The sequence below is a fragment of the Dasypus novemcinctus genome, chromosome 6 (genome assembly GCF_030445035.2).
Source record: "Dasypus novemcinctus isolate mDasNov1 chromosome 6, mDasNov1.1.hap2, whole genome shotgun sequence".
In the NCBI taxonomy this organism is placed as follows: Eukaryota; Metazoa; Chordata; class Mammalia; order Cingulata; family Dasypodidae; genus Dasypus; species Dasypus novemcinctus.
In genome coordinates, this window is record NC_080678.1 from 5,060,844 (window position 1) to 5,073,038 (window position 12,195).

The 12,195-nt window shown below is 50.0% G+C and overlaps 1 protein-coding gene across 2 annotated transcripts in view; it reads right to left on the minus strand.

The window, feature by feature from the left end:
* Positions 1-11,992, minus strand: part of LRRC27 (leucine rich repeat containing 27) — a 45,478-nt gene extending 33,486 nt beyond the window's left edge. The window contains exons 1-5 of one of the 2 annotated variants that reach the window (XM_012524747.4): positions 11,816-11,992; positions 10,373-10,509; positions 10,091-10,265; positions 7,135-7,265; positions 2,424-2,482 (exon numbers count right to left, since the gene is read on the minus strand). In XM_012524747.4, the coding sequence (XP_012380201.2) occupies positions 2,424-2,482; positions 7,135-7,265; positions 10,091-10,213 (313 nt within the window). In that variant the 5' untranslated portion in view covers positions 10,214-10,265; positions 10,373-10,509; positions 11,816-11,992. Of the gene's footprint in view, positions 1-2,423; positions 2,483-7,134; positions 7,266-9,992; positions 10,266-10,372; positions 10,510-11,815 lie in introns of both variants that reach the window. The other variant, XM_004447434.4, reaches the window with a different exon arrangement.
* Between the last annotated feature and the right edge of the window lie 203 nt (positions 11,993-12,195).

A 12,195-nucleotide genomic window follows, 5' to 3' on the forward strand; every position in this document is an offset into this window, starting at 1 on the left:
CCCCTACGACCAGGAAAAAAACAAGGATGCTTGCTCTTGCCACTTCTCAACATTGTACTGGAGGTCCTGGCCAGGGCCATTAGGCAAGAAAAAGAAAGAAAAGGAACCCAAATTAGAAAGAAAGAAATAAAACTATCCCTATTTGCAGATGACATGATTTTATATATAGAAAACCATATGGAATCTACCAAAAATATGAGAATTAATAAATGAGTTCAGCAGGGTTGCAAGCGAGTTACAAGATTAATATACAAACATCGATTATTTTTCTATGCAGGGTGTCTTTTGGGGATAATGTAAATACTCTAAATTTTACTGTGGTGATGAATGTGCAACACTCTAAATACTTTAAAAGCCATTAAATTGTACTTTCAATGGGTAACTGGTATGTCAATAACATCTCCATAAAGCTGTTAAATCAAAGGACATTAGCGTAAAAACTGGTAAAATCTGAATATGGTCTAGAATTCAATTCAAAGTAACATTACAGTGTTGGTTTCTTAGTTTTGTCAACTGTGCCATGATAATGTAATATGTTAATGTTAGGGGAAACTAGTTCACTGGTAAACAGAAACTCTCTGAATTATCTCTCCAACTTTTCTGTAAATCTAAAACTATTCCAAAATAAAAACTTTATTAAAATAAGATGGATGAGAAAGATAGAGAGATGGACATGTGTATGATAAAGCAAACACAGCAAAATTTTATTGATAATTTCTATGTGGTGGGTATACAGATGTTCACTGTAAAACTCCTTTACCTTTTCTACATGTTTAAAATTTTTATAATAAAATGTTGGGGATAAGTACAATTAAAAAGGCAAGTAACAGAAATTTTTTAAAAGGAGCAATTAAAAATATCTGATTAACCCAAAAGAAAGTGAGAGAGGAATAAAATTACAGATTGGAAACATAGAAAACAAATAGCTAAAGTTTAGACTTAAAAACCAACCATGTTAGTACTTACATTAAATGTAAATGATATAAATATACCTACTAAAAGATCAACACTGTCAGCCTGGATACAAAAGCAACACTCAACTTATATGCTATTTACATGAAATACTTTAAATATAAGGGTATAAAGAGTTTGAAAGTAAAAAGATGGAAGAAGATTTTCTATGCAAGTACTAACCAAAAGACAGTGTTGTGAGAAAGAGCATTACATAATGACAAGAGTAAATCACACAATATTTAAAAATCTAAATTTTTATTCAACCAATAACGTAGTCTCAAAATACGGAAAACAAATGTTGACATATCTAAAAGGAAAGGTAGACATAGCCACAAATAAAGTAGAAGATTTTAACACTTTCTTGATTACTAATAGAACAATGAGACCAAAACACCAATAAGGATGTAGATAATTTAAACATGATTAACAAATTTGATCTAATGGAATATACTGCACATTACATCAAATAACTTTAAAACACACATTCTTCTCAAGTGTACAGAGGACATTACCAAAACAGAACCTCCTGGGCCAGAAAGACAAGTCTCAACAAATTTCAAGTAATTGAAATCACATTGTGTATGTTCTCTGACCACTGTGGTATTAAATTAGAACTCAATAAAAGAAAGTAAGTTAGAAAATCTCCAATTGTTTGGAAATTAAACATTACAATACTAAATAGCCCATGGGTCAGTAGAAATTAGAAAACATTTTGAGGTAAATGAGAATTAAAAATGCAGCTAAAGCAGGGCTTAGAGGGAAATTAGTAGTTGTAATTAGAAAAGAAAGGTTTAAAACCAATAATCTAAGCTTCCAACTAAATAAGCCATTTAAAAAACCAGCAAATCGAAACTGAGGGAAATGGATAAAATTAATAAAAATAAAAGCAGAAATCAATGGGACAGAGTAAAAGCATAATAGAGAAAAGAAAATCAATGGCCTCTCCTCTTTTCCTCCTTCCCTACTTACATCAGGAAAAACAAACAAAAATGAACTACACAGTTATACAGGTCAACATCAATAAATCTCAAAAACAGAGCATTCAGCAAAAATAACAAGTCACTAAAAATATGTATGACGTCATCCAATTTATAAAAAGCTCAAAAGGAGGAAACTTCCAACAATATGTTGTTTAGGGATGCACCAATGTAAGTCTGCAAGGCAAAGCTAGAGTGGCGACCTCGAGTCGCTGGACCGTGAGGGGAGGGAAGGGCGGTGGGCCCCATGGGGGTGGGGCACGCGGCCCATCCTTGACTGTGTGCAGTCCACTTAGTACTCTTCACTTAGTACTCTTTAAATGGCCCATCGTATTTTATATTCATTACCTCGGAATCCTACAGACAGAACAGAAGAGGTCTTAACTGGGTTAGTCTCCTCCTGTGCCAGCCTGACACATCCATTACAGGTTCCAGTGACTTGAAAAGACAGCACTTAAAAGGCAACTCTTATTTTACTGTTTTAGCACTTACCCAGCTCCACAGGTAATGTTTTGATAGGATTTCTTTCTAAAAGCAAAGTTTTCAAATGCCTTTAAAACAAAACAAAAAATAAAATTTAAAAAGCAGAAAATTAAATGACTGTGCTTAAAAAATGCCACCACATCTTCATTTGTCTTCTCTCTAAGGGGGCAGTTTTAACAGAGACAACACATGCACACACTGCCTGCTGTCCTCGGCAGACGCACCTCGAAATCCGATTCTTGGGCTGTTTTCTCGGGCACTACTACGCACTCTGGGGGCGACTGAGCCTTTGCTAGGGAGTCCTGTGCACTGGAGGAGATGGAGCTGTGTCCCTAGCCGCCACCCACTACACCCCAAATGTGACCCACGAAGGTCTCCTGGGGACAAAACCGCCCTGGCTGAGAACTAACTACCCGTCCAGGTTTGTTATCTTCCAGTTAAGTCCTCTCTGTCCACCGATGTCTCCTACAAATGTGTTTTGAGGAGCCCTAGTTTTTTAAAGACGCTCTGTGAAAAACTATTTCTCTGGTCAGAAACATCTGGGAGCCTTCTGCGCCGGACACCCGCCCAGCCGGCCCCAGAGAGGGTCAGAGAAGGGGCACGGCTTAGGGCGGGCTCTGCCAGCCCACTGACCACAGGCCCATCCCCACGGAATGTCTTCCACGTCCATGGCGCTGGCGCTCTGCAGGCCCCGCCACGGCAGGTGGGGGAAGCCAAGTGTTGGCCACTGCTTCTCACGGACTCGCCTGCTTTCCACTGGAGGGCTGGCCCCTGCCCCACCTGCTCTGAGGCCAGTGAGGAGGGCTCTAGGTCCCTCCACCCCACATCCACAGGATACCCCCTTGCACATGTCACTGGCACCACCTCCCCCAGACGCTTGCAATCCAATTCCAGGTGTCATTATTTAGGGGTGTGCGAGAGAGAGAATATCCTCATTTTTCAATGAGGACTGTAGGCCCTTGAAGACAGAGGCTATTATTTTGTGCTTCTTTTAATTTAGCACAAAATGTCACAGATAGATAGACAGGTGAAAGAGTAAGACGAAGGGACGGCGGGAGGGATGCACTGAATGAATGACTAGCAGAAAACCACACGTGGTGGTAAAAGCCCCGCCTGCACCACCTCTGCACCACCTCCGCACCCGGCTCCTGCTGTGGGCCAGTGCTCAGGACACAATGGCCTCTGTGATCCCTCCCCCTCCCCTTCCCTTTCCCCTTCCCCTTCCCCCTTTCCCGTTGCAGGGATCCCTGGCTGAAATCCGGCAGAGATGGCCAAGCACCCACCTCGAGCGAGTGCTTCGCCGGCCTGGGCCTGGAGGCCGCCCTGTCACGAGCACCTTGCCAGCATGCAGGGCTGGCGCTCTGGATGGACGCACAGCCGCCAGCAGGCAGCACTGGCCGCGGGAGCATGTGGGGACGCGGGGCTGCCCTCCACTCGCTGCCTGCAGCGGCCTACACCCCTGCTCTCCCAGAGGACCTGCACCCCAGCTCTCCTGGGGGACCCACAAGCCTGCCCTCCCGGGGGGCCTGCTGCTACAGGGCCTCCGCCACACCCGGAGAGCTCCTTCCTCCAAAGTGGTCCCGTGTCCTCACTGTCGTCTTTCCTTTCCCAAAAATATTCCTCCAAGAGGCAAACAGTCACAGATTCCTGAGTGCACAGAGACAACCAGACAGTCACAAATTCCTGAGCGCTGTGCCTGGCACTGCAGCCGTGTAGGGCCTGCTCTGTCCTGGAGGGTGAAAACATTAAACTCCAACACCACACTGAACAGTCTCCCAAAAGTTTGAAGGTAGAAAAAAACACGATTTCACTGATATAAAACTGTGAATGCTGGTATTTCCTTTGACTTCACTATTTTGATTGGCAACCCCAAAGGAAAATCAAGTAATCAGGCAATTTTCTCACCACATACTTTCTTGCATTTTCCTTATCATTTCAAATTTTTAAGAAATAAACTTCATGAATTGAACTTTTCTTGGAGCACACCAAGGTGAATGAGTCCACTTGTCACTTCGAATCACTTTTCCTGGCTTAGGCCCCTTGTACTCTTGCTAATATGGAAGAGCCGGTGGGACTGGCCTGCCTCCCGGGTGGGCCTCTCCCGGTGCCCAGGGCAGGCGGTGGGAGGAAGGTGCTGGCCCCTGGGGGTGCTCTTTGGGCTGGTTGGGGGCAGGGGACAACCATTAGCCTGAAGTATGTGGAGATGAGACCTTTCCCAGCCACGTCCCGGCAGCCCATGTGCTGGTGCCACACACACGATGCACCCATGGAGGTCAGGCCGTGAGCGCTGTGGGTCACAGGCTGCGCAGAGCTGATCTCACTTCCTGCTTTCAGCCGGGCGCCCGCATCCACACGTGGAGCTGGTGTGCTGCCCGCTCCACCTGCCTTCTCCTCTCCTCTCTCGGCCCTCCGCTAGTAAGCTCACGCACGCAAGGCACTTAGAGGGGGGGCGGCGGGCGTTAACTGTCTGTTTTAATTATGCTTTTTGAAAGCGTAAGGCTTTTAATAAGCCCATAATTACTTAAAATTCCTAATTAACGTGGTTCATCGCTTCAGCAAGCTGATCTAATTTTAATGATATAATAGGTTCTAAATCACAAGCAAAAGCGTAGCTTCAACACCACTGAGCAGCTGGCTTTGACTGGCAAAATCAAAGAATTCCAAAATTTGAGAAGGGTGTGCTTATTTAGGAGGAACGGTCCTCGTGGGGGTCGGCTTTGGTTTAGTTCTGCCCTTTGAGCAGCAACTGCTCTCTGGACCTGAGGGCTAAGGCTGACCTTTTTTAGGGACAGTGATAACTTATTCTAAACACAGAAGGCGAAGCACTGAAGAGCAAAGCCTTCCCACGCGCTCCGAGCCGAGGCCTCTGGGCTCCAGCCGAGGGGCCACCGGGGGGCCGGGGGCAGAGGGACATGCCCAGGCGCCACTCAGCCTCGTCGCCGCCCCCCGCTGGCAGAGCAGGCTTGGCAAGGGCACTGACGCTCTCTGCCGGCCCCCAGCTGGGGGCATGTGGGCACAGGACGGGCACGGCTGTTTCTGGGCCCTGCCCTCTCCCCGAGACACTGGCTTATTGTTAGGAACGGGCTGCCCGGGGCAAATGATCCAGGGAGATTTTCTCCTACTGTACACACAGCCGAACAACTCACGTGTTAAGCCAGATTCTCACACTGAGCGAGAGCCACGGGCACAGCAAAGGGCATTCTAGATCTTGGGCTCGGCGGTTTCACAGCCACAGCTCTGCGGTCACAAGGACTCACCCGAGAGCTGGGGGCCGCCTTTGGGCGCCCCTTGCACGTGCCCCACATGCAGCCCACCAGCAGCTCCAGAATCCCACCACCCCCGCCAGCCCACCGCGGACTCCGTCCCACGTGGCCCGTGGCCAAGGCCTCCTGGTGGCCTCCCTGCCCCCACGTGCCTGGGCAGCCTGGTACTCCCAACGGGGGGCTCTCCAAAGCCAGGACAGATTCCACCATGCTCCACTCAAACACTCCTGTGCTTCCAATCCTTCAAAATAACCCCAAAACTGCGTCCACGCAGCGGATGGGAGGGCCTCCCTCGGCCACCGAGCTGAAGCAGCACCCGTGGTCCCTCAACCTCGATGTCACTCCCAACGCGTGCCGCCACGATGGAGATGTGCGCCACCCTGACGTAAGGGCCAAGGCGGCAAGGCCGTCCTCTCTACGTCCCCGGTGCTGGGGTGGGCGCCGGCGCCCTGGAGGTGCTCAATGAATGCTGAGTAATTTTCCATGAATCCTTGGTCCTGGTGACTTCTCGACGTGACACCTGCCAGCCCTGCGGTCCCCAGTGCTGAGCGCAGTCACCCCAAGGCCAGGGCAGAGCCATGCGTGCAGGGCGAGAGCCCGAGTGACAATACGCGGTGCTGCCAGCCCGGCCCGTCACCGTAGCCACCAGGCAGTGTCCCCCAGAGGGCGGTGCAGGTACCACCCTGGAGGCTGCCCAGTCTGACCCGTGGACCACGCTCCTGGGTGGAGCAGCGCTGCAGCTGAAGGCTGGCCATGGGAGTGCTGTCCCGTGGTTTTCACCTGTTTTCCATCATTCCATTTACCTTATTTTGGCTTCAAATAACATTAAAGGAGAGACAGACAGAAATGTTTGGCAATGTGGCAAGGGCACGATCATTGCAAAAGAGTTAGCAGCACCGGACCAGACAGACGAGGCCTGCGGAGGACGAGGGAGGCGGTGCGTGTCTGTGGCGGGGGCAGGGCTCGCTTCCAGAGGCAGTGTGCTGGAAAATGCTGGAGCTAGAGCACAAGCGTGGCAGGGTCTCATGCTTGCCTGCCCTGGGGGTTTCAGACTTCCTAAGAACAAAATGGGCTCACTGGGAAACAAGAGATACACACGGGTCCTCAGAGGAGAGGGCTGGTTCAACACTCACCGGAGGCAAGTCTGCGCCTCCTGCAGTGTCACCCGAGACACAGAAAACAGCCTAGTTCCGAGGCAGGGAGGGACTGGCTCCCGCCCAAGCCTGCACCAGGGCACGGCGGCCACCAGCCATCAGCTTTCTTAGTGACACAGGATACCCTCGGTTATGAGGTTTTTTTGCATGTGGTACATTCAGCCATTGCACCTCTGAGCTGTCTTGAAAATGCTCTAACAGTTTCTAGGCTGAAGCCAAATCCAACCAAGAGTAATGCAAAGCAGCAAAAGGACAGGCATTCAGCACATATAAATCATCTGGAAACACAAATGTAAAACTTACTTGTGAGATCCAATCCCAGGAGGCAGAGCTTTAATCCTATTATACCGGAGATCTAGCCAAATCAGATTTGGCAGCAGCTCAAAGAAATCTTTAGGAATCATGCAGAGGGCATTTCTTTGAAGATGCAATTGCTTCCAGAGAAAAGAACAGAGAATCAGAGAATGTTTTGTCAACCAAATGGCACGCTGACTTAAAAACATGACATCTCCAAATGCTCTTCCTTAGAAACTACTAGGAGCAGCGTTCCCGCACGTCAAGTTTAAAAGCAGCTGGTGACACTTTATCCGTAAGGAATTTAGGCTGCAGCCCTAAGAATCGGAAAGGAAGAGCCAGGCCCCTTGGGCTGTTTTCAAAGCCTCGACTTCCTGAACGGAAGGGCCCCTCTTCTGGCTGAGGTTCACCCTTGACATCTCACGCTGGCCCTATCAAGTGTCCCTGACACCAGACTTCACCCTGAGTTTATTTTACATGGTCCTCCGTCCGAGGCCCTGAATTTGGAGTGTGTTCATCTCCACTGTCGCTCAGACTCTGCCCCACTGCCCCTAGGATACATGGCGCTTGCTCACGGCTCGCCTGGGCCCCCCAGTGTGCCTGGCTCTCTGCAGCATGGTCCCTGCTGAGCGAATGGACAGAATGAGCAGTAGAGAAGGATGCACTAGGAGATTCGCTGTGGGCCTGCCGGTGACGGACAAGCTCACAGGAGCAATTTGAGAAGCCACCTCAGGGGCATTTACAGTCACCGTCCTAAGTAAGATACAACAGTGAGGGCAGGTGAAAGGTAAGATGCATGCATACTGATTTAACTATGTAAAACAGAGACATAATTTGACAGTCGTGCGGCAGGATCACGGGGTTTATGGTTATCGTGTGTGTGTGTGTTTACTGACACTGTTACTGCAGAGGCAGAGCACAGCTGTCAGGAGCACTGGCCTGGAAGCCCGGTGGCCTGGGCTTACATCTGGGCTGCAAAGCCCACCAGTGGCCTGATGTGAGCAAGTCACGAAGCCGGCGTGTTCCAGCTTCCTCGCCCACACAGGGGCTAGGAGCTCCCTGGTAGGGTGCTGTGAGGGTCACACAGGAGGGAGCAGATGTCAGCATTTGTGATTCAGTGGCTTTTTCTATGCCTAAGCATACGGAGCACAATGGGGCACCGCCATCCTGCTCCTGGGCTGCCACTTCACAGCTCCCTGGCAGGCTCTGCCGCCACCTTCCAAACCCCTTCGTGCCAAAACCTCGTTTACAGTTCTAGTCAGAGAAGTGCTGGCTAGAAACCCACACTCTGAACATGCTGAGAGCAAGGGCGGCAATCAGTCCAGAGGCGGCCGAGTTGCTCCCCAGGGCCAGGAGAGCTGCGCGGCGACTCCAAGCGCAGATGGCCCCTGTGGGCCACAACTGTCCGCTCCCCTTCTCCGGGGTGGGTCTCCAGCCTCTCAAGCTGCTTTCCCTCTCTGTGCAGGCTAACTCTAGTGCCCAGCTTCGAAACCACGAAAGGAACCTCAGACAGATGAGAGAACCCAGTGCCCCTGGAAAGTGGCACCATTCTGTGTCAACAAGCTGGCTGGGCGCAGTGGCGAGGTGACGGTGTCACGCAAGCCCTCCCCCCACCCTGTCCTGTGAGACGTCTGAAAATGGGTGCGCTTTTCCATGCTCCAGGATTCCAAGGGTCTTTGGAAGTGGTAGTGGGATTCCAGGGATGGCTGCTACAATTGTAAACGGCAACCTGCAACCCCTAGAAGTCTACAACTCGGGCCATCCCTCAATTAATGATTTGTTGCCATAGTAACACAATTTATATTGGCGACTGTTTTCTGAGAGGAATAAACATTAGGAGGCTTCTTCATTAAGTCTGAAGAAGGGTTTGCACAAAGGGAACACAGACCTCAAGACAACGCTGGGTTCCTTTTCAGAGTTGAGGTTTTCACGTCATGAAAAGTGACACACACAGAACAAGGGCCCAGCAGGCAGTTTCCATGACCCCCCGACTCCCTCCAGACAGCTGGGTGAAGGGGAGAAGTCGCAAGGCCAGTGCTGACCCTAGCAGCAAAAACTAGGAACTGTAAACACACAGTACTAGGGTTTAATAAACTACATGGCCACTGAAACTCTAAGTGTAAGGCTCTCGCAGAGGCACTCAAAAATGTCAATGACACAATGTGTCGACTGTCAATCACATTCTGGACACAGCTTTATAGACACTGTCATTTAATTCTTATAGTAACCATGACAATATCACCACCTCCGCTTTCTAGATGAGAACAAAATGAGCATTAAGGAAAAGCCGTGGCCCAGGCAGTGAGAGATACTGCCGGCACGGGCACCCTGTCCCATGCGCAGCCCACCCTGGGGCAAGCTGCGCTCTAAGGACAGATGGTATCCACTCCATGCGCGGAGATGGAGTGGGCGAAGGCCATGGGCAAGGGTAAAGTCAGGGTGTGACGTCAACAAAGCCGTGGGTGAGGAAACCATCTTTAACTGTTTTAATATTGCCCTATTTCTAAGGGTTTTGTGTTTTAAATACATGACCAAGGGTGCTTTCCACAGAGGTTTCTCCCGCAGGTATTTCTGTGTTTTGGACTTTGCCAAGGAGAGCGGGGATCTGCGTGGGCTAACTCTAGCACGTGTGACTGCTGGGGGAGAACAGGCTTCCTTGTGTAAATAAGCATGTTATTTCCACGGGCTGCTCAAATTCGAATTTATCATGATCCGTCTAGGAAATGCTGAGTTAATCCTTCCTCTATTCCATTCTAGAGTTTATTGTTCCTACAGAGAAGTCTGTAAATAAAAGTCCCAAGGCTTGGATTTTCAAACCACATCTACAAGGCTCATGTGTACAGAGACAAGAGGGCAGCCCCACTTACTTTGAGGCAGGGAATTCTAAAGATCCTTCCTAAATGGTGAAGACCACTTTGACTCAAGTCTAAAACCGGGGAGGAAGAAAAGATGACTCCCTCCATACCCGAGGGAACGTCTCTGGAGGGGGAGGCAGCCGTGCTCCTAGCTCTGCCAGCACCATTCTCCAAATCGTCGGCAGCCTTGTGGGGAAGTTTGCAAGAGCAGCTTCCCTCCATTGATCAACCATGAGGAAAGAGTTTCCCAGTGGCTAATACTCATCCTCCTTCATCTGCGGTCACCTGAGAACAGTGAAAGGAATGACGGATCAAGGATTAATTCTTCTAATACATTAACACAAAGAGTTTAATTGTTAAGGGGCAGATGGGCAGTGATTTAACTTGCTTACCAGACTGTCGTTTTTAATAAACAGTATCATACATTTGAGTTTTAAATCTATGAAACACTGTGCCACAAGAAGGTTCAGGTTAAAATTCTCTGCTCCTCACTTTGTACAAGGGAATCCCAAGATTTCACTTTCAATTCCTGGAAAATGCAAAGATGAAAAACAGGAATGGTTATTTTAGGGGTGAGAACAGATGAGAACATTTTAAAGTCTGCAAATCGACTGTATCCTTTTCGTGAATTTATCGGCGGAAGGTGAAATCCTGAGGTGGGGCTGTTTCTCATTTCTGCCCTGGTCCTGTGTCACCTGCACTATGCTTTCATTCCTCAGGCCAGGATTCTGCCCGATTTGTTTGCCATTTTTGGCCCAGTGGTCAGCAAAGGGTCTAGCTAACGCACTGTGAGGTGCTGGAAAAATATTTGCTAAATTACAAAGTTTGAGAATTGTTGATAGCCAGAACCTCACTGGGTGAGGCACTCTTCCACTTGTAATTTCCAAACAATGGATCCAGCAATAATTATCAACATTTGAATGTTTCCTGAGTTCTCTGTGCTTTCCTTCATTTACTACAAACCACTGGCCAACCCAATGATTTTTTTTTTTATGTTAAGTGAAATAAAATGTCTAACTGCATCGAGCATCGCTGGGAGGGATCCCTTCCCAAGAAAGGATTTTCCGGAAGACAAAAACAAGTAACCTGCAGGGGCTTTCCAAGAAAATGGAACAATGAACACCCCCTACAAGATTGGAGATAAGCAACCTGGAGATACACGGCTTGGCTCCAGAAGAGCCCATCAGAATGGACAAGCACACGACACTGATCAATGTGTATCTGTGGGCACTCTGGAAGCCCCTCAATGTAAAACGGAAACTTAAGACCAAAAAAACATTTATTTCCTCTCGGGCTCCTCCCTTCGCCCTCTCTCAGTTCCCCCTTTCCACCCTCTCGGTGGAGTCCCTTCCCCGACGTCTGGGTGCTGCCTGCTTGAGGAATCATAAACTGCTCAGATAAACTCCCAGAACTTACAGGTTGCCCAATATATTCTTAGCTATTTATAAGTGCATTACATAGTTAGAGTTTTAAAACCATATATACTCCACGCATGCTTGCATCAGTGAGGACATGTACTGTGCGTTTCGTTTCCACTTTGGAGGGAAAGAGGCCGAGTTTAGAGCGGGGCAGAGGCAACATTCGAACCCGGGTCTGTGGGTGGTCCCTGCACCCCCGCCCTGGGGACCTCTGGGCCTTTCCACGGTTCCTTTTCTGTCACTCGCGGAACTTGAAGCGGGGTGGGGGGTGCTCCAATCTCCTACAAACCTTTCGGGGAAAATGACTTAAAACCAAGGCTGCGACAGGGTCGGGACCTCAAACTGGGCGCCGCGGGCAGGCGGGGATGCGGTGGCGCCTCCCAGGGCCCCCAGCCCGCCCGCCGCCCCCAGCCTCACCTGCGGCGCTCCCGCCCCACGGGCGCGCTGGCAAGCCGGGGCGGAAAGACCCGCCGCCGCCCACGGAGGAGGCCGCGGGAGCCAAGCGGTTGCCATGGAGACGCCCGGCTGTACGGAGACCCGCAGGCGCCAAGCCACCCCCAGGCGCGGCGGACGGCAAAGAGGTCTCAGTGCGCTTGCGCACGGCAGGCGCCGACGCCGTCTCAGTGCGCTTGCGCGCGGCGGCCACCACCTGGGCGGCCGCGAGTGGGGTTACGCGGCCCGGCTTGCGGGGCTCCCGGGTCCTCCAGCAGTCGACGCTGCGGGCAGAGGGCCAGGCCGGCGGGACGGGAGCTGTGGGCGGAGGCAGCCTCCCCCGAGGCGCCTTTCGAGCAGACGGA